At 40.5% G+C, this 19995-nt stretch overlaps 1 protein-coding gene across 1 annotated transcript; it reads right to left on the minus strand.

The window, feature by feature from the left end:
• Window positions 1-641: 641 nt before the first annotated feature.
• On the minus strand, window positions 642-19347 carry ercc6l2 (excision repair cross-complementation group 6-like 2). Its single transcript, XM_085181587.1, has 20 exons — window positions 19025-19347; window positions 18278-18705; window positions 18045-18161; window positions 17687-17880; window positions 17397-17490; window positions 17145-17212; window positions 15564-15771; window positions 15271-15411; window positions 14780-14896; window positions 14575-14694; window positions 14426-14497; window positions 12678-12823; window positions 12491-12586; window positions 12196-12295; window positions 11922-12074; window positions 11218-11298; window positions 9315-10272; window positions 9084-9238; window positions 8454-8611; window positions 642-7197 (listed from the first exon to the last, which is right to left on the minus strand). Exons 1-20 carry the CDS (start codon window positions 19050-19052, stop codon window positions 6033-6035), a joined length of 4599 nt encoding a protein of 1532 aa, XP_085037713.1. The 5' UTR covers window positions 19053-19347; the 3' UTR covers window positions 642-6032.
• Window positions 19348-19995: the final 648 nt, after the last annotated feature.

Genomic DNA, 19995 nt, shown 5'->3' on the forward strand with positions numbered 1-19995 from the left:
CGTCATGGCCACTAGAGGGCACGAAATGTAAAGGTTTCATCGTGCCTTGGGATTCCAGAGCTATAGCGCTGCAGCAGAAATCCGGCGATCAAACGTAGTCAAATTACCATTTTTATCACGACACTGTTCCCCGCCACCGGGGGTTTCCCATCATGCGTGCTAAACTGAAATATCTGTGTAAATGCATCTACTTTCAAAGCTGCAGTCTGAGCAACGTGTGTGTTACCTGCAGCTGAAATCAAAGGATGTTTACCCGGGTTGTTCAACAGCAGGGACTTTCCTCACCTGGGGTGATCTGCGATTTATGGGTATGGGTGGCAGCACAATTATGACACCTTTTAATTTATAGTTTCCCTTACAAAGCCTCTCTAACGTCAAGTGCGGTTCTCAAAGCTAATATTTCACCTTTTTTCCAGACAGTGTGTGGGAGAGCTTTCTACACAAGCAGAATGAGGGCTTTAACCATCAGATAGGTCAGATTTTGGAACACATATTAAACCCAGAGTGTCTAAAGCCTCCAGCAGATGATGAATTCATTAAGGAAGGGGTCAAGAAAAAGGTTTTATCTCAGAAGATGACCATGGGTGACATGGGTGGTCAGGGCTCTTGAAGACACCTTCTTGTGTGTACATTTATGTTTGTGTGTGTGAGTGTGTCTGTGTGTGTGTGTGTGTGTTGAAGCACGGGTAAGAAAAGGAGAGCCTTTGAGGATGCTCCCTGTGTGACTCCTTTCTCCTCCCTGGACACTGCTTGCGTGTTGTTTCAGTAAACAGAAGGGTCCAAAGATGATCCAAGACAAGCACATTGCCACTGCAGCCCACCCAGAAGCCAAGGTCAGCACTACTAACCTTCAGACACATGCGTAAACTTACACACTAAACCAAGCTCACACACAAAAAAATTCCAGGTTGACTCAAGTGTTTAGTTTGAAACTAGAACTTTATCCACCTTTGTGCTTGCAAAGTAAAACAAAGGTAGCAATTAACCCGGATAAAGTCGTTTTGAAAAAGTCCATACACTTATATACTTGACTGGCCAAACGCCCAGATGTATATACTATACCTTTAACTCCATGTTGCCTTTTTTGGAGTGATGCTCAACTGTATTGATGGGCAAATATTCATAGAAGCTGAAATATTTCTATGACATAATTACCAATCTTGGTTTTCAGATTTTCTTGCTGAGCCCATGAACATTTAATTCCCACTGAGCAGTTCCAGGGGGGGGTAATTATTTCTCCCAGCAGTTATAATACCTACAGCTTTCCTGCCATCCAGGACTGGGCTCTTTGAAACTCAAGAAGATAATTCCAATCCTTCATCTTCTTCAAAAGAGCAGGCTGTCAGGGAAGAGCTGGACTGTCAGCGAGGGAAAGCAAACAAGCTGAAAGAAGAGGGACAAACGAGACAGAGAGAGTTTTAGAGAGATGGATGGTTTGAAAAATAAAGGGCAAGTAACTTCTCTGAGGGCCCAGTGCTCACATATGGCTAGGCTTTGCTTGTATAGCCTCACTTCAAGGCGAAGGGCCCTGCAAACATAAACAGTAGAGAGTCTGCAGCTGGAGCGGGGAGGCAGCCGCTTGCTCACCGAGACCTCTCTACACTAAACAATGGATCAAGTGACGCACAGGCCTTTGGCAGTGCAACAGAGACCCGGGCTGCTTAGAAAAGCCTTTCTTCCGTGCGTTTATATCTCTACTCTCTCAATATTTACCCCATGGGAAAACACACAATTTTCCATTCCTTTTGTTCTGAAAGCTGCAAAAAGAGTAGCCCTCCCATTTCCATCTCTCCCACCTTCAACACAGGGCAGGGTCAGAAAGGATAAGTGTCCTTTTTGTGCAAATCTTTAAAAATATTATACAATTTTTGACAACAGTAGAACCCCAGCTAAAGAATTTCATAACTAAATTATTGCAACAGCTCGATAAAGGTGCTAGGAATGAAAAGCTTAAAGGTTAAAGCTTAGATTTGCACTGAATCTCCTACACTGATATTCCCACACATGGCCTATTTCCAGCCGTGATGAGGAGAAGCAAACAAAATGAGGATTAGTCTCCCTTACTGTGTGAGTCACTGCATTAGAAACTTAGTTTGTACAAGTGTGTGCATGTGTATCTGTGTGTGTCTGTGTGTGTGCATCTGTGTTATATCTCTTTTATGATGGGGCACAATGGGGAAAGGAAGGACTCGGGAGCTAGTGAATTAACCCAAATTACAGCTAGCAGTTACCCAGACAACTGGATAGGAATGAGGGGCAAATGGTGTGTAATTTTGTAATGAAGGGGGAGTTCTTTTTCACATTTCGAGACCTCCTCTGCCTGTTACCGTAACAGGAGGACTCTGTATCCCTCCAAAACAGTCGTTGCCTGCTGAGTCACCTAAATGTGTGCTTTTTTTTTTTTTTAAATAGGCCTCGGATAGAAACTATTTATCTGTTTCCACGTTATCATCTATGATGGTCAGCTAAGTTTCTTTTACGATTTCTTAATTCCTTTATTTTCAGCTTATTTTTTAAATAAGCTATAGTGTTGCATGAACTTTGATGAGAATTATATACTATGATTTCCTCTATGAGCTCTTAAAAAGCCCTAATAAGTAATTTTGCAACCAACAAGTTAGTTTGTAGAGTTGTGATGTTTAGATGAGTTTTACTGAAATAGTGAGAAGTTTTTTGCATTTTTTTTTTCTTTTCTGACTCATTAAAAGTTAGTTAGAAAGGTTAAGTAGCATTGCAAACATTAAAATAAAGATCTGGTAAAAGAGAGTAGGGTGTTTGCTCACTGCTCAAATGGGATTCATTCACACCCACACGGTCCTAATAAGACAGATTAAAAAGATTTTTGAGCACAAAACTTTTAAGGCCACAGTGAAATGCAAGTTAAACCAAGGATGTGAGTGTTTTGCATGATCAGGAATTTTTTACTCTGTACAGGAAATAGTGGCTGGAGGGACTTAAGTAAGAAATTCAGACACCCACAAATGTTGTATGTGGCTTGGCACACACAGCATAATAAATGCAGGAACTAGCACCTACATACACACACCTTCCTTTCTCACAATATGAGGTCAGAAAACAGTGCTAGGAATAAATTAATTTAATCCAGTCTTAACTAATGCATTTAGAGAATTTAATATAGCATTTATTGTTACAGATGTCCATATTTGATATTTTGTCATGTTTATTGAAACAGGTGCACACATAAACAGAAAACCTGTGAATAAGGCAAAAACAGACTTTGTACAATTCTGCTTGTTCTGTTCTCTGCCAAGCTGTCGCCACACTGCTTCGGTGATGTTAAGGTCTGGGCTCTGGGGAGTCCAGTCCATGACTGATCCTTTTGCATTGTTTTTTTCTATCCAGTTATGCTTTTACCACACGGGCAGTGTGTTTCATCAGATGCTTCCTGGATAGTACTACATGGTGGATCAAAATCTGATGGTACTTTTCTGCATTTAGATTTCCATCAGTTCTGACAAGATCACCAACACTACTGGCTGAAGTGCAGCCCCATGACAGAGTCTGTGTCGTGTTTTACTGTTGTACCTCTCTCCTGAGCTCCTCTGTGAATACTGACAATTTGAACCAAAAATGTCAAATTTGTATTAGTCACTCCATAAGATGTGTGTAGATACAAAACTGGTTCATCCTTTGAGTTTGGTGCCTTTTTATGCTTGAATGATTCTTATACCGATTTAAAAACCCAAGGACTGGACTGAAAATGAGTAAAAGCAGTCAATGTCCACATAAAAACTTTGACCTTCAGAAAGCTTTAAGAACTATTGCTTGAAGAACTATTTTGTACAGTACTGCAAATCAACATTTATCACATTCATACGCTGAACACTTTGGATTACTTTTTGTCAATGTGTATGTTGTTTTTTTTTTTTTTTTAATTTCACAGTGTCTTTAAAATAACAGACGCAGTTCGTAGCACAGATTCTTTTGGTTGCTTCGTTTTATGCATTTATACATGAGCTATTTCTTAATCTGTGACAGCCTGCAGATGTTCTTCACACACTGCAGAGTGAACCTATAGAAACCCGATCCAAAGATGACTGCAGGCTGAGGTCCAGAGTGGGTCACAACACTCATTCACAGTTTTTTACAAATCAAATCAAACTAGGTGTGACAGTCTGACCTGTGAAAATAAACTTAGAGGTTCAGGGCCATCTCTTCACTTGACTGTGCTGCATTTTACAGGCTTACAGACACTCAGGTTATTGTGGCAGGAAATATAAACAGACTTCTCAACCTTCCCTCGACACATAAAGACTAAAAACTAATGAGAGGACTGGAAAAACAGTCAGCCTCTTTGGTGGGATTTCTTGTAGCTCCATCTGTGGGAAACGGCCTCCCATGGCAAGTAATAAAATACAATAATCCAACTGATTTGAGACATTGTCAGTTATAAGTCATGGCAGTAGAAGCAGATCTTTGTTATAATAATGTAGTTAGTACTAAGGACATGAAAGCTTTGTTTGCCACTGAGCCATGCTAGCTGGCATCCATTAGCCTGGAACCACTGCCAGCCAGTTAGTGAGCTTCACCATTGCCAGTAAACACAAAAAGATAAAAAAGATAGGGATCTGCAAATCTCAGTTTTGGATGAATCAGAAACAAAGAGAGAAAAATGTTTTGGGGACTTGGAAGAGAAAAGGCTTTTGATTCATTAAACAGGTGCGACAGATGTATGGCTTCTAATTTAGCAAATGATCTACCACACACACACACACACACACACACACACACACACACACACACACACACACACACACACACACACACACACACACACACACACACACACACACACACTTTACCGACCTGCATGATTTGTTGAGGCACGTTCAGTGATGTTCCGCACTTTCTCATTTCTGCTATACAGAACACAACACTTAAACAGAGCAGCTTTCATTTACATCAACGCAACAGCTGAAAGAGGTCAAACACAGCTGTGTGTAACAGAACAGTAATGTGCACTCCCAAACAAACACGATGACCCTTTTTTTTTTCATATTAAGACAAGGCTCAGAGTTTGATGAATTTGACAAATGCAACTACAATGAAAATTTTCAGATGATGGGTGAATGGAAGGGCATGAATACTACCTGCCATCACTCATCTCGCTGCTCCACTTAAGTCTTGAATTGCTTATTGTTATTACACTAATAGCACAGCAGCTCTCCCCTCTGAGGGGCACAACTCAGCAGACCCACAGAGTGCTCAGATTACAGTGCAGATGACTGCAGGGAAACATCACCATCTACACTATGCAATGTTCACTCTCTTGGGAGGTGTGAGGCAGCAACGGGTGTGGAGTGACACAGACCTAACAGCCATTAAGGAGTTTTAAGTGGTATCTCCGCACAGTCACCAACACTTATTGGGTGACAATTATGATATCAGTCACACAGGCCTAGAAGCCAGTCGCTAACCCCTTAACAACAACTGGTTGGCAGGAAAAGAAAACGTGTAGTCCCTGATGCCAACCACCTACCAAATGAAAAGTTTAGTCTTTTCACAGTTGCTGTATTTAGGAACAGCTGATCGGCCACTATACCTGTGTGATCGGCCTAAAGGGCTGACACTATACACTCCTGCCTATGCTAAGTCCAAACCATAACCATGTTTGATGAGATCTGAGTCAGCTTCGCCCTGAAGTTCCACTTTTTGTTTCTCTGTTGGAAACAGTCCAGTGTAATGGAAACTGTCTGTTGTCATCACATGATACATATATACAACTTACCACTGTGACGACAAAGTATAGTGCTCAGCCAGTGTAGAAAAAAAAAAAAAAAAAAAAAAAAAAAGAGCAGGGAAACTATTTTCATAAAAGTATATGCACGTTCAACTAAATACTTTCAAGAGTGATTACACTGAAGTTTATTTTAGTAACAAACAAGAGAATTCTCTTTTTTAAAAAGTAAAAATAAAAGACAATTTAAAAGATTCAATCGTTTTAAACAAAAGAAAAGTACTAAAATTTGCAGACAAATCTGCAAAACTGTTCACTAATACAAATTCAAATGCTATTTTTTCCACAGGAACTTGTCATTAGTTTTCCAGAGACTCTTGCTGTCCTTCTCTGCAGACACGGTTCTAGCTGCAAAGTTGGTGGTGATGCAAACTCTCTGCACTTCTTCTAAATCTGTTAATCTATTGATACTCTCCTCATTACCCTCATTCAGGATGTCCCAGAAGTCTTTGCGACTGCCCTTCGATGCCCGTGCTGTTGTTTCGACCTGGTGTGTAGTTTGGGTGTGTAAGGTTGCATCAGAGTTGGAAGTGAGTGCGGACGGTGAAGGCGTGGTAAGATTGGTGTTTACAGGTGCTACGGGTGGTGTTTTTGGGATGTGTTGAGTACTCTTGGGTTTGGGTTTTAGCAAGTCATCTAGGATCGAGGTGTCTCCTATCAGCTCTGTTAGGTAGGAGCGATTAGTGGAGATGGAAGGGGGCTGAGAATTTTCTCTCTGCTCCCTCTGCAAAGTTTCACTTATCCTCAAAGATGACTTCTGCTCCTGCTCTTTTCCTCGTGCTGTGGGTTTGGATACCATGGTGGAACTGCCATGGCTGAGGTCCGAAGAAGAAGGGGTATCTCTCTCTGTGCAGTTCAGGCGAGCAGAAGCCTCCCCAGACCCAAGACCACTGCTGCTGACTCGATCGCCGCCAAGACCACCACCAGCTATGTGGGCTCCAGAAGTAGAAACACTACCTCCCTTTGTCCGCTTGAGTCCTCTGGCACTGCAGTGCGTCTCGTCCTGCTCCTCTGACTCAGGACTTGGAACATCACTTAGAGGTTCCAGCACATTCCTTTGTGATATTCTTTGCTTTTTGCGAGGTTTTGGAGTATTGCCTTTTGAGTTTCTAGCCTTTTTTGGTGGCACAGGAGTTTTTTGCGATGTTTCAGGTTGAGTTCTGAAATTCTTTTGAGTGAATATCAAATTTTTTGTGGCTTTTGAAGCATCCTTTTGTGGATTTTTGATCTCTGAGTTAGCAGCTAAGGGGGAGGCTTGTGCTGAAACAGGTTGTGGGAAGTTGTTTTTGACCGTATCAGCCAACTCAGGGAGGTTCAGTGAAGTGTAATACTGGTGAAGCAAGGCCAGTCTCTGGGTTGAATCTTTGCTCAGAATTTCAACAGCAAACTGGTGTACTGTGGGAAACTTGAATTTTTCTGCCATTTCCTCCAGCTGTTGCCTGCAAAAAAAAAGAAAGAAAAGAAAAGGGAAAAAAAAGGGCGATAATGAAGGAAGAAAGTGCAAAAAAACCCATCTAAAAATAGAAAATTGTGTTAGATACTGAAGACGACAGGATATTTTAACAACTAATGATTTCTCCTAACCTCTATTCACAAATGCACAGTAAGATCAAGGCTAGAATCTGGCATCTGTGACCATAAAATGCCTTAAAATCTCAAATAATACCTCTTCAAAAAGCCACAAGGCCTATACTATTAGGCCCCACTCAATATGTGGTTAACTAATTATAAACATCCCATATTCATGCTCATATCCAGAAAGCAGTGCAGTGTGTAGTATTTTTCATTAGCTCCTAGGCACCTATTAAAACTCTGCTCTAACAATTATTGGGGACCGAAATACCTCCGTGGTGGTAAAGCAGAATTATAGTGGTGTTACTAGCATATGTGGCTTTTACTGAAAAAACAAAAGAAAACAAAACAATACAATAAAAGTAGGAGCAGTATAACCTGATGTGCATGTGGATTTTAATCATTAAACACCAAGGTTAACTGAGGCGATAGCAATATAACTAGTGTGTATTTGCTTCCTGGTGAGCCTCCAGGCAGGGATACAGCCCTCGGGGAGTGAGACTGGAGCCACAAACCGTGTCTGTGTGTCTGCGTTTGAGTATTTAGAAAGGGGTGGGGGTGATGCAGCAGAACATCACAGAACAGAGTGTATTTGAATGCTCCGCATGTGAACGTGTGCTAATGCTTGTTAGGATATGTGTGTGTACGTATCAGAGTGGGTTTGGAAGTCCTAAGGCGATCATTTTGGTTAGTCCCAGGAGGGCTGCGGTTGTGAAGGGGAAAACTCCTGCACTGTTGGGCATGGTCATAACTGGGTAATCTTTGGCACGATGCTGGGAAATAGGTGGAAGGAAAAGCTCAGAGGTGGTCCCTCACTAAATACACATACACAATTACTGAGGCCCAGGTGGGGCACTCAACACTATATCTCCGGTAGGTTTTGACCTCATTCCTCACTGCTAGAAATTCCTTTCTTTTCCTTTCCTCCCCATTACTCCTCTATTCAACCTTCCTCTCACTTATTATCCTACTTTTTTCCTCCCATATCAGAAATCTTTTTACTCTTCTGTTGCAGTTTTTCCCCTACACCTTCATCACCTCTCCCTCTTTTACCCCCGACCTCTCTTATCATCATGTGATTCTTCTGCCTTAAAATAAGTTAAACTCTTTTACAATTCATTACCTGCGTATGGCTTTGGGAGTCTCGCCAAAGATGAAGGTGTTGTGTTTGGTGTGATGCACACTCTTTGTGGTAAAGGTGACTGGATGATCCAAACTGAGCTCTTGCAGCCTCATAGTGGAATGACACGGCTCACTGTCTGGCAAGCTCGCCGCCAAGCTCTGGTACAATCAAACAAGAGTAAAGTTTCAGAGCAATATTGATCCACTCTCTGTCAAGTTACCTAACAACAACATAGTTTATAGTCATTACTGGTGGACCAGATTTGCAGGCACGAAAGAGCATGTAAAAAATGAAGTACTGTGCTGCAATTAATGGACAGTCTTAAGTCACTGGTCCTAAAAGTCCTATAATTACGCTAAATCATAATGAACAGCATTTATTTACCCCATAGTTCTACTCTTTTTAAAATTTCACTGATCAACTCTGTTTCAAATCAGCACAAACTGCCCAACAGTAATCTACAAGTACCACTCCCATGTGACAGAAATGTGTTTTATAAACTGGGTAAAATGATCCTTTAACCCTGTGCCATCGACACAGGGTTAAAGCTATGACGCTTGACTGAGGGCTCTATATTATACTGTGTGAAGAATCAATGGATCAGACCAGTGTTTGACCTTTTGTTTGTACCTCTTGGGTTCCTAGAAGGTGATTGGCCGGGAGCTGCGAGTACATTTTGCGTTCAAACACGTCCCGTACAGCAGCTCGACTGATTAGCTCTTCTGCTTTGCTGCCACCCACAACACGCTGGTTAGAGTGGGTGTACACCACCTCCTGTACACCTCCTTAAAAGAAAAAAAAGGCCATCAGAATTGGTAGAATTTTGTTATTAAAAGTGTTTAAAGTAGTACTGGAACTAACCTAGCATGCAGTCAATAGTTCCATTCTTTTCTTTAGATGCCAGGGTTGTCTGACTTTTCAAAGTTGTAAACGAAACAGCCTTCGGCATCACAGCTTCCTTCTCTGTTGTGCCCGTCACAAGTCTTTGCCCAAGTTTTTGCAATTTAACTCTGGATCTTTCCATGTGTGGACTTACATGTTCCTCCTCTGAAGATGAGAATGTCTCTATATCTTCTGTGTATTTTGATCTTCTTTTATCCCTTTCACTTGCACTTTGCCTCCTTTTACTGCAGTCTGTCCTTCCTCCCCCCTTCTCTGCTCCATCATGTAAATATAAAGTATCCTTTTTGGACCACGACTTTGCCTCCAAGTCGAAGTCTTCAGATTCATCTGAGTAACCATCAAACTTGTGTTTTTGGCGAAATGTAGTTTTGAGTTTATTAACTTTATTTTTTTCTACTTTAGAGTTTTTATTGCCATCTTCATCCACAGTAATTATTTCACGTATCTGCCGTTTCAGACCCGTGTCACCGTCTTGTCTCCCATTATCTCTTAATTTTCTGTCTGAATTGCAGGATGTGTCCCTGGTTTCTGTTCCCAAAGGGACATCGACATTTCCTGTGATGGAGGTCGATGTGTCTTCCCTTTTTTTCTCTTCAGGATCTTCCTCAAAGCAGCTTCCTTCATCTTCTGGACTCGTTTGTCCTTCTAGAGCTGGTGCTTCTTTGACTCTTTCAAAGAGTTTGGAGAAACCATGCTGTTGGAGACTCATTCGACCAGGACCTGTTGTGGCACTCCTGCTCCTATTGCAATCGTCTGTACTGAGGTTTGAAGCCTTTCTCTTGAACCCCTGCTCCCTCTCATCCTCTTCACTGCTGAAGTCCAGCACCCCTGTGGAGACTTTTGATGCATCGCTGATCTCCTTCACTGGTTTATCATTTGGTACATGGACTTTTGTAGGTGAAGAACCTCCAGCTTCCTAAAACAGTAGACACAAGGTAGAAACAGACTGAGAAAGAAAGGACAAGAAGGGCAGGCAATACATTTCTCTTATTAGTTGCATCTTGTGGTAAGTGAACTGTAGCTTTAGCTCAAAAATCCACCTGTATCACCACTGAGTGACCCAATCAGGCAATTTTTCAAGTGATACGAAGCTATTTGTTAACTTCCATTAATGTGGTTTAAAGCTTCTATAATGATAAAAGAAAAGGGTCATAACGTGTTCCAGTGTTACATGAATGAGTCTCTGGCTGCCCCCCAACTGATTCTAATTTCATTTTCATGAACTAGGTGACCCAGGTTAGCTCATATTTTTGCAGGTATCCAGGTTCTTAGAGTATGTCTGAAATCACTATAGTGTTTCAGGGTTTTCGTTATTTGTTTTTGGATTTTTTTGCAAGGAAAAAACTGCTCTGACTGTTCTCAGTGGAGTAGTAAAAAGGACAGCATAGTGCACACTGCAGGCCTGGCTGGGAAAGGATGATAAGGGGTACCACTGTATAAATAAATAGCTGAAAAGTGGAAGGCAGACTTCATTGTGGTATGTGCCTTACATTAGAGCAAACAAGTAATGACACCCAGCTGTTCATATGTGGTGGTGACACAACAAGAGCCTCATGCTTCAGTTTCACTAATATACAGAGAATAAAATGTTATCTGTGAGCAAAGGCCTTCCATAGCGTACTCCAGAGTCTACTGCACTTGATGTGTTTGCAAGTATTAATAGTAATTAATTGGAAGTGTGCAGTACAAGTTGGTCACTTTCACTCTCTCAGAACAGCAGCTGAGATCTGCTTAATGAGACTGTGTGGCTGGTAGATCGAGGGACAGCAGGGTTCGCGTGGGAATGGGAAGACAAGCGGTCTGCTTGGAAAGAATGACAGTCAGGGATGTTCTGAGTTTCTGAGAAGAGAAGACTACTCACGCCAGCTCCCTTTGTCTCCTCCTCCGTGTCTTTGCCTGTGTGTGTACTCATCATAACACCAGCCTCCACTTGCCCTTCTCTCTGAGAGGAATTCATCAAAACAAACATTTCAGTGAACGGCATCAACTCAGTTCTGTCACAACTATCAGCACAACAATATCTTTCACTTTTGATATTTAGTATAACACTGTGAGAGACAGGTTAGGTCTTGTTTAAACATATCTTTAATTTGAAATGTAAAGGGAAATCCTATTTGGGCAATATCTTGCTTTTTAAAAACACAACAAGCAACCTAGAGTACTGTGATACTGTTATATGTATAAATCAAGATTTCTGAATCCTGCTAACCACCCTTGCGGACGCAGCTACAGCCAATTATTTTAACAACACGGGAAGTCAAAGATTAAGAGATGTAGTGCATTTATTATGTAGATGGAAATATGTACACCCAGTTTTCTCTGTGCTCTGAGATGATGAAACCAGGACAGTCATACCTACCTAGTGTAGTTTAAGTCTTGATATTGAGTGGAAAATCAAAGCAAGTGATAAATGCCTCCAAAGGCCCAAGACAAGAAACAGTAAAAGTCATTTTGGTTTGTAAAACCCTGAATTGCGACTGTGGAAATAAATCAGTGGGATGATGTGAGTCCAGGCAGGCAGCAGCACACACAGTCAAACAGTAAAAGGTCTGTCGGCTATCTAACCTCTAAAATCTTGCGGGTGAGACAGGTCCCTTGAGTTTGCAGCCTAAATAGGTTTTTGATCCCAAACAGTTCATCCTTATGGTCACCATGCCCCCGCACTGCTTCGAAATACCGCCGGGAGCTCTCTTTGCCAACTACAGAGGAGTGCAATTGCTGGAACATGGGAGAGAATGTGGAAATGCAGCATCTAATTTATATACTATAGCTTCATCTGTATATACAGTATTTAAATTGCAGATTACATTATGTCTATGAGTTTACAGTAGTCTGGTACCTGTTTGTAAATTTGTCGTAGGTATATGACCTCTTCCACAGTCCCCAGTGAGATCAGCCTAAGAACAGTCACATCCCTGCACTGGCCAATGCGATATGCCCTGAGGATGTGTATAAAAAGACACAAAGTATGATGCTTTTCAACAGCACAAAGTGGCGCAATAACACCAAACATCCCTGCCTTGACTTTGGATGCAGTATGCAACAGTTAGGAATTACCAGAATATTGTTAGCTTAGCTAAAGAGCTGCAGCAAAACACTGCTATGAAATAATATCTAGTCAGGTGGCAGCCTACCTGTCAATAGCCTGAAGGTCATTGGCTGGGTTCCAGGTGGGGTCAAACAGCACCACAACATTAGCACCAACAAAGTTAAGACCAAGACCACCTGCCCTAATAGAAAATACACATATTAGTAGGTTTCAATACCAAATACTACCTAGGATAAAATTAAATGCTACAAGTGTTGGTATTTCCAACTGACATGGTGGAAACCAGGCAGAGGTTAATGTGAGAGGAGCTGTTAAAGTCTCTGACGATCTGGACTCGCTCTTTGGATTTGGTGGATCCGTCCAGTCTGCTGAAGTCCAGGCCCACAGCCATGCAGTAGCTCTCTAGCACATCTAGTAGCTAAAAGATTCAATACACAATAAATGACCATTTAGGAGTTCATTAATCAGTAGATTTGTATAGAAAATAGATCCTACACGTGTAAACTGAAGCAGCATATCTAAAAATATCTGCTGGACTTCAGTCTTTACAACTTATACTTACAGATCTACAGTGAGGCTAAACACTGAGCACTACACTGGCCTGTATGGACACCATGATTAGCATTAAAGTAAAACCAAGGTCATTAAAATATGACTTCATATCATGCTTCCTCCCTTCTGCACACTCTGCCTGCATCCCAGGCCCACATCAAAAATTAAGTACTTTCAGTTATGATGTGAAGACTGAGGAAAAAAAAACTTAGGCTCAAGGTTATAACTAACTGAAACTAATATAAAACCTAAAAATGAGTGTGAAAGTGCTGTAAAATTAAATGAAAACAAAACCTAACTGAGATAACACAACAATACTTAACATAAAAATATTACTTTTAGACTTAAGCCTATGTGACCATGTATTATCAGACTGCTCTGCACTTTAATCTCACCTACATGATAATGACAACAAATCTAAAACTATTAAAAATTCAACGAGTAAACCCACTCTGAAACTAATTCCAGAATTATAGCAGACGCAGCAGCATTTCAACAGAACCTCAAAGACACCTGATGTATTCCTGGAGAGAGTGAAATTAAACTGAACAGAAAGCAAAAACTATAATAACTGCTGATTGATATACCTGAAGCTTAAATGAGCTATACTGTATCAGGTGACTACAACCATTAGACTGCAGTCTCAGTCTAATTGTCTTCACCACAAACTTATAAATAAACATGATGTAATGAGAAAACCACGTCCTCTAGACCTTTTTTTCTATAAGCAATTCATCTAACAGAAGACGCGATTAGCAGGGTTCAGGCTGCTCCTTTGTTCAATTTTATTTTATTTGCATAGCACCAATTCACAACAACAGTTGCCTCAAAGTACTTTGTATTGTAAGGTAAAGACCCTACAATATTAGAAAGAAACCCCAACAATTGCATAACCCCCTATAAGCAAGAACTTTGCAACAGTGGGAAGGAAAAACTCTCTGTTAACGGAAAGATTTAGAACTGGTTTCTCAGGATCACTCTGAGACAGGATGATATTTTGCAAATGAAGGAAGGCAGTCCTACACATGTGTTTAATATGCATACAGAAGGACATATCCTGGTCACAAAGAACTCCAAGACTCGTTATAGTGTTACTTAGACACCATGTTTTCAAGATTTTTTAGGATCAAGTGCAAAAACCTCAGTTTTGGATGATTTAGAAATAGGAAATTAGAGGTAATCCGGGTCTTTAAGAAATGCCAGTAATTTAACTGGCTTGATGAAAAAAATAATGCTGGGTATCATCTGCATAGCAATGAAACTGCACAGAGTGCTTTTTTTTTTAATAACACTGCCTAAGGAAAATATGTATAATGTAAAAAGACCCTAGAAGAAGACTCCCTATTTAAATGAACAAACTGAAACCTATCAAAATAGATATGACTCAGTATTTAATTCACTCATTGCAAAACCTGCAATCACACATCCAAAGTTACAGAAACACAAAAAATGCAAACGCAGCTCTCACCTTGGTTGAGAGAGAAAAAATAAGCACTTTATCTTTCTTTTGTAGATAAAATTTGAGAAGCTTCTGCAGCACCTAAAAGAAAGCATAAACCTGTTAACCCCCTTTACAAACGGCAGTGAAGGGATCACGCAGCTGTTTTTGTGCTTTACCTTCATTTTTCCACTGTACATTGGGTCTGACAGGGCTTCAAATGCTTCATTTTTGCATCTATGCACAAATTCCGGAAACTTCTGGAATACCTTTGCACAAACAGCACTTACATACTTTTCCTAAAAATAAGTAGGAAAGTCATTTTAATGAACAAGATCTTGAGAGAATCTATCCAGAATCATGTGCAAAGCAACACAACTCTACCTGTTTCTTGCTGGTGCCTGGAGTAGACTGAAGGAGTGCTGCATGGTTCGCAACTTTTCTCAATATGGCCAGGTAACTAAAGTACAGCTCCTTCATATGAACACCATCAGAGTTTGTCTATGATAGAAGGAAAATATTGTTTAATGTAAGAGACAAAGCATCTTCTTGTTGATTTTTATACATGTCATTTTTATGCAAAAGCATAAAGTTTCCTTTCTGTTTTAATGGGATCTATTACTTGGTGTATTCTAGCAGACTATAATGAACTTTAAAACAGTTACTTAATGAAAAAAAAGATTAGGAACCTTTACAAATACACTTGATATAGACTGCAGTTAAAATACATTGTGATATTATGATGTGATACTTTAAAGTGGGTAAAATAAAATGTAAACAAACAAACAAAATATCCAATATTGGTCTCAACATATAGAATCAAGTAGTGCTTGGTAAATTGCAGGGACACACGATAGCAGAAGAGAAAAACTAACTTTATAGCAGCAGCTTCTGCGGGTGCGTCTGCTGTGACAGTCACATTTTTCTGATGACCTTAGGAGTAATGTCACATCTTCACTGTCGAGCACTGCCTGATACACTGTCTGCTGAAACTCTGTCATAGAGCAATACACCACCTTCGACAAAACAACACATACATAAGCCGTTTCCAGAAGAGAGAAGGTAATTAAGTCAAATAAATTTGATTGAATTAAAAAAAATGTAATTATGAAAATGATAAAGGACAGTAAGTGATAAAAGTGTTGGTCAGTCTGACATCTAGTCTTACCCGGTCGTCCTTCTTGGGCAGTTGTTCTTTGATAAGAGCTTTAGTCCTTCTGAAGAACCAATGAGAAATCTTCCTCACCAGGGCTCTGACGGCCTTCCTCCCTGTAGCGAGAGCGCGTTTGGTTGCGCTGTGCCTCTGCCCTTGCTCAATTGGATCTGAAAACTTGTTCTTGAAGTGGCCTAAGCTACCAAGACAACCTGGTATAGCCCTGAAGAGAAAAGTAAACATAAATCTGAATCCCTGCATAGAAGTTAAATAAAAACATAATGCAATTCATTAAATTTAATTGAAAATGGGGCAAAGTCTACATATTAAAGTAAGATTTTTAACGGTAAGATTTAACAGTTCTTGTTAGCGATAAGACCAGAGGCAAGCATTTGTGGAGGTGTGGGAGTACATTAGTGCCCATCTCTGCACATTGATGGGACCATTGATGTTGAACAGTCACGGATGTTTTTCAGGGAAGGCTTTGCTTATTTCAGCAGCACGATGCCAACCCACATTCTGTTTGTATTAAAGGAATTCAGGTGCTAAAATGGTCTAGTTAAAAATGCCTCCTTTGCTCCGTTTAGGGGTCACCACAGTGGAGCATCTGACTACATCTCACGCTATAACTAGCATACTGCTCTCCAAGACCAACCCTCTGCATGTTCTCCTTCACTTCGTCTATGAATCTTCTTTGTGGTGTTCTTCTCAACCTCCCACCTGGAAGGTCCACATTCAGCATCCTTTGTCCAATATGTACATTATCCCTGCTCTGGATGTTCAAAAAATCTCAATCTTCTTCCTTCCTTAACGTCTTCAGATCTGCCACCTCCAGCTGCACCTCCTGTGGGAATTAGTGGTGCTTTCTCCAAATAATACAACACAGCAGGTCTTAAAACCATCTTGTAAACCTTACTTTCACACTTACTGCAACATTTCGGGAACACATCACTCCGTACACTCATCTCCACCCTGCCAGCACTCGCTTCTTCACTGTTGTACACTGTCAATTGCTTTGAATGGTTGATCCCAGGTATCTAAATTAATCCACGCCACACTGCTGCTCCTTGCCTGTCTGCCTGCTCACTACCCTCACTACAGATTGCAATGCCATCTACAAATCTTATAGTCCACAGAGACTTCTGCCTGACCTCATCTGTCAACCTGTCCATTACCATCGCAAACAACAAAGAGCTCAGAGCTGATCCCTGATGTAATCCCACTTCCAGCTTGAACTCACATTTCACTGGTTTCTTGCTGTCCTCGTACATGTCCTGCACCAACCTCATAGTTTTCTCTGCTACTCCTGATTTCCTCATGCAGTACCACAGTCCCTCTCTTGGCAGCCTATCATGGCCCATTAAAAACACTGTGCAAATTATGAAACAATAAAAACAACAGAGGAGGCCAAGAAATGTTGAGCAACTGAAATCCTACAGTGGTCAAACACTTGCGGAGGGCTGTAAAAAGAAAGGGTAAAGTGAAATAGCCTCCCATATCCAAACATGTTCCCGACTTGCATTGCTTTATGCCTCTCACAGTTTTTAAAAGACAAGAAGTTGTGATATAAATTTTAAGGTTGTAATTTTAACCCACCAATCCATAACACACCACAGCTCCTCCAGGTTGTTCTGTAAAATAGTTCCAGTGAGACCAATTCTGACCTGATGGAAATACAAAGTTAGCATTAGAATCCTGACTCAAAGTTGAGCTTGCTAAAAGGTTAAGAAATTAATGTGTAGAGCCTCAAAGACATCAACACTTTCCACTATCAGTTATTTGATACTGACTCATTAGTAGTCCATACTAAATACGAGAATTCTGAAATAACAACACAAGCTTTCTAACCTTACATCTTAGCTCCTTCATGGCCTGAGTGATCTGAGAGTCTGGATTTTTTATCTTGTGGGCCTCATCCACAACCACAGCAGACCAGTCAATCCTGTAGGGAAAAGGCAAAGATATAATCAAGGGCATAAATAGATAAGGCAAATTTATTTACGGCACAAAATTGATCTAAAATGCAACTAAAGTGCCTTAAAAATAAATAAAAACCAAAATAAACAATTTCTTAAGGTGCCTAATTTATATTTATAGTACTAAATGTACTATACATGTTTTTTAAGCGTGGGTCTTACTTATTAAACTGATCCAGGCAGAGACGAAGTGTTTCATAGGTAGTGAGGGCAATTTCAACTCGCCCTTTCTTAATGCGGGCCAACTCCTCCTCTTTCCTCAGTCCATGGACCACCACACACTGGAAGTGACCCCATGTGTCCAGCTCATCTTTCCAGTTATAAAGCACTGACAGTGGGGCCACAATAAGGAACACCTTAAACAGAAATGTCACAGAAATGTCAAAATTATGACTGTGATATTCCACTGCTGTCACTTGTTGCACTTTATCAAATACATAGTGTGTGTTTTTTTCTTGAAAATTTTGTTAAAACACAGGTCACATTTTTATGTAAGCAAGCTTTAAAAAAAAAAACCTACTTTGCTGGGATTACTTTCCTCAGATGACTGCTGACTCTGCAGAAACTGGGGCCTGTTGTTTGCAATGTCCTCCCATGTGCCTGTTTTGTGCAATACAGCAGCCAGAAAACCGATGACCTAAGGTGAGATCCAACAGACGACAAGAATGAAAAGGAAGAGAGCCACAGGAAGCAAAATTAAAAACAAACACTGGCACTTTAACAGTTCTCACAAAAGAATAATGTGCTTTGTACCTGTACAGTCTTTCCCAGGCCCATGTCATCTCCCAGGATGCAACCTCTGGAACGGATGTAGTTATTGTAAATGAACCTGATACCTTCCTGCTGGTAAGCTCTAAGGTATCTATTGATGGTATAGGGAACTCGGTCTTCATCAGCATCACTCAGCTCTAACGGGACACATAACCTGGGGTCTATCAGGCTGGTAGGAAACCAAGGTTTCTCATGCAGGGAGTGCCTCAAACCAGGTCTCATAAGTTTTGAGACAGGTATGGCTTCCGCCTCTTGTTTGTCCTCTCCCACATCTTTATTAGTGTCTTTAAATATCACCCATGCTGTATCCTCATTAAGAGAGCTGGAGGTCAGTTTCTGGATAGTGGCTTCTCTCAGGATACCATGTCTTGGGTGTAGAGCCAGACAACTGTCACCTTCACGCCATTCTGCTGCAAAATCATTGTGACATTATATTTATTAATGATGTCATTAAGTCATTAAAGTGAGTGCAAATTTAAACTTGGGCAAATATAACACTAGCTATAACATATAACAATAATCTTCGCAAATACTCTTTAAGAAATTGGTCAAAAAAAGGAAAGAAACGTCTTTGCAGGAGGGGGTATTTACCACCAACTGCTAAAATATGGCTAATCACTAATTTGTGAATGTAAAAATGAACGTAAAAGCTAGTTGATAGAAATATAAACATTAGCATTAGCTACGGAGAAAACAGACAGAATAGGAAGACAAACAGAACAAAAATACCTTTTCCAACTGCAGAAGTTGAAGCCATCAGGAGGAAACAGAGACTGCACTCTCTGATCTTCTTCCGGTAGAGGAAAAGGCACTGTAGCTTGTTAGCCTGCTAGATTAGCTCAGCCATCATATACAAAAAAGGAAAACGGTTAAATGGAGACGAAAAACCTATCTGTGTGAGTCACGTGATTCCAAGTAAGTCGCTCATACTTTCTCCTCTTCCAAGCGTCCTTTATTTGGGAAAAAGGCACAACAGGCTCACAGCAGGATCAGCTCCACTGCAAGCTGCTCAGTGTTTATCTGTTTTCACAATCGATACCGCACTTTCGACAAATTTCACCGACGAATCTACATTTAATAAATGTAAATATAAAAATTTCGTTTGTGCAGCTCATTGACTGTACAGTCAATGGTGCAGCTTTGTTGATTTGATTTAAATAATATATTAAACATTGTCTGGTTTAATGATTCGATCGATTGCATCTCTTTAACCATGCGTCTCTCTTGTGTGGAAAGTGCTGCTGAGGTTTTAATGTGCTCTATTCACGAAAAAAAAAAAAACTGATAAAAATGTAAATATCAAAAAGAGATAAAACATCTCAAATCTGATTTGGAGTTAACGAAATATAATATCAACTAACAATTAACTTCATATGACATAAACAATACACAGATCGGTCACATTTGTCTCTGTTTTTGGAGGTACTCTGAGCATGTCAGTGATTTTATTTTATTTTTAATTTCTTTGCATTTTGCCAGGCTGACTCACATGTTGTGATCAGGGTTGATCACAAAGTGTGAGTCTAAGGTGGTTTAGGTGGAAGAGCAGATGGTCTTCCTATTTGCCAATCAGAAGGTTGGCAGCTCAATCCCTGGTTCCCTCAGTCTATCCTGTGCACTGATGCTGAACCCAGAGTTGCCTCTGATGCATCTGTATGGTGTGTGTGTGAGTGAATGGTACAGTAGATAAAAGTTCTGTA

Source organism: Neolamprologus multifasciatus, chromosome 12 (genome assembly GCF_963576455.1).
Source record: "Neolamprologus multifasciatus chromosome 12, fNeoMul1.2, whole genome shotgun sequence".
In the NCBI taxonomy this organism is placed as follows: domain Eukaryota; kingdom Metazoa; phylum Chordata; class Actinopteri; order Cichliformes; family Cichlidae; genus Neolamprologus; species Neolamprologus multifasciatus.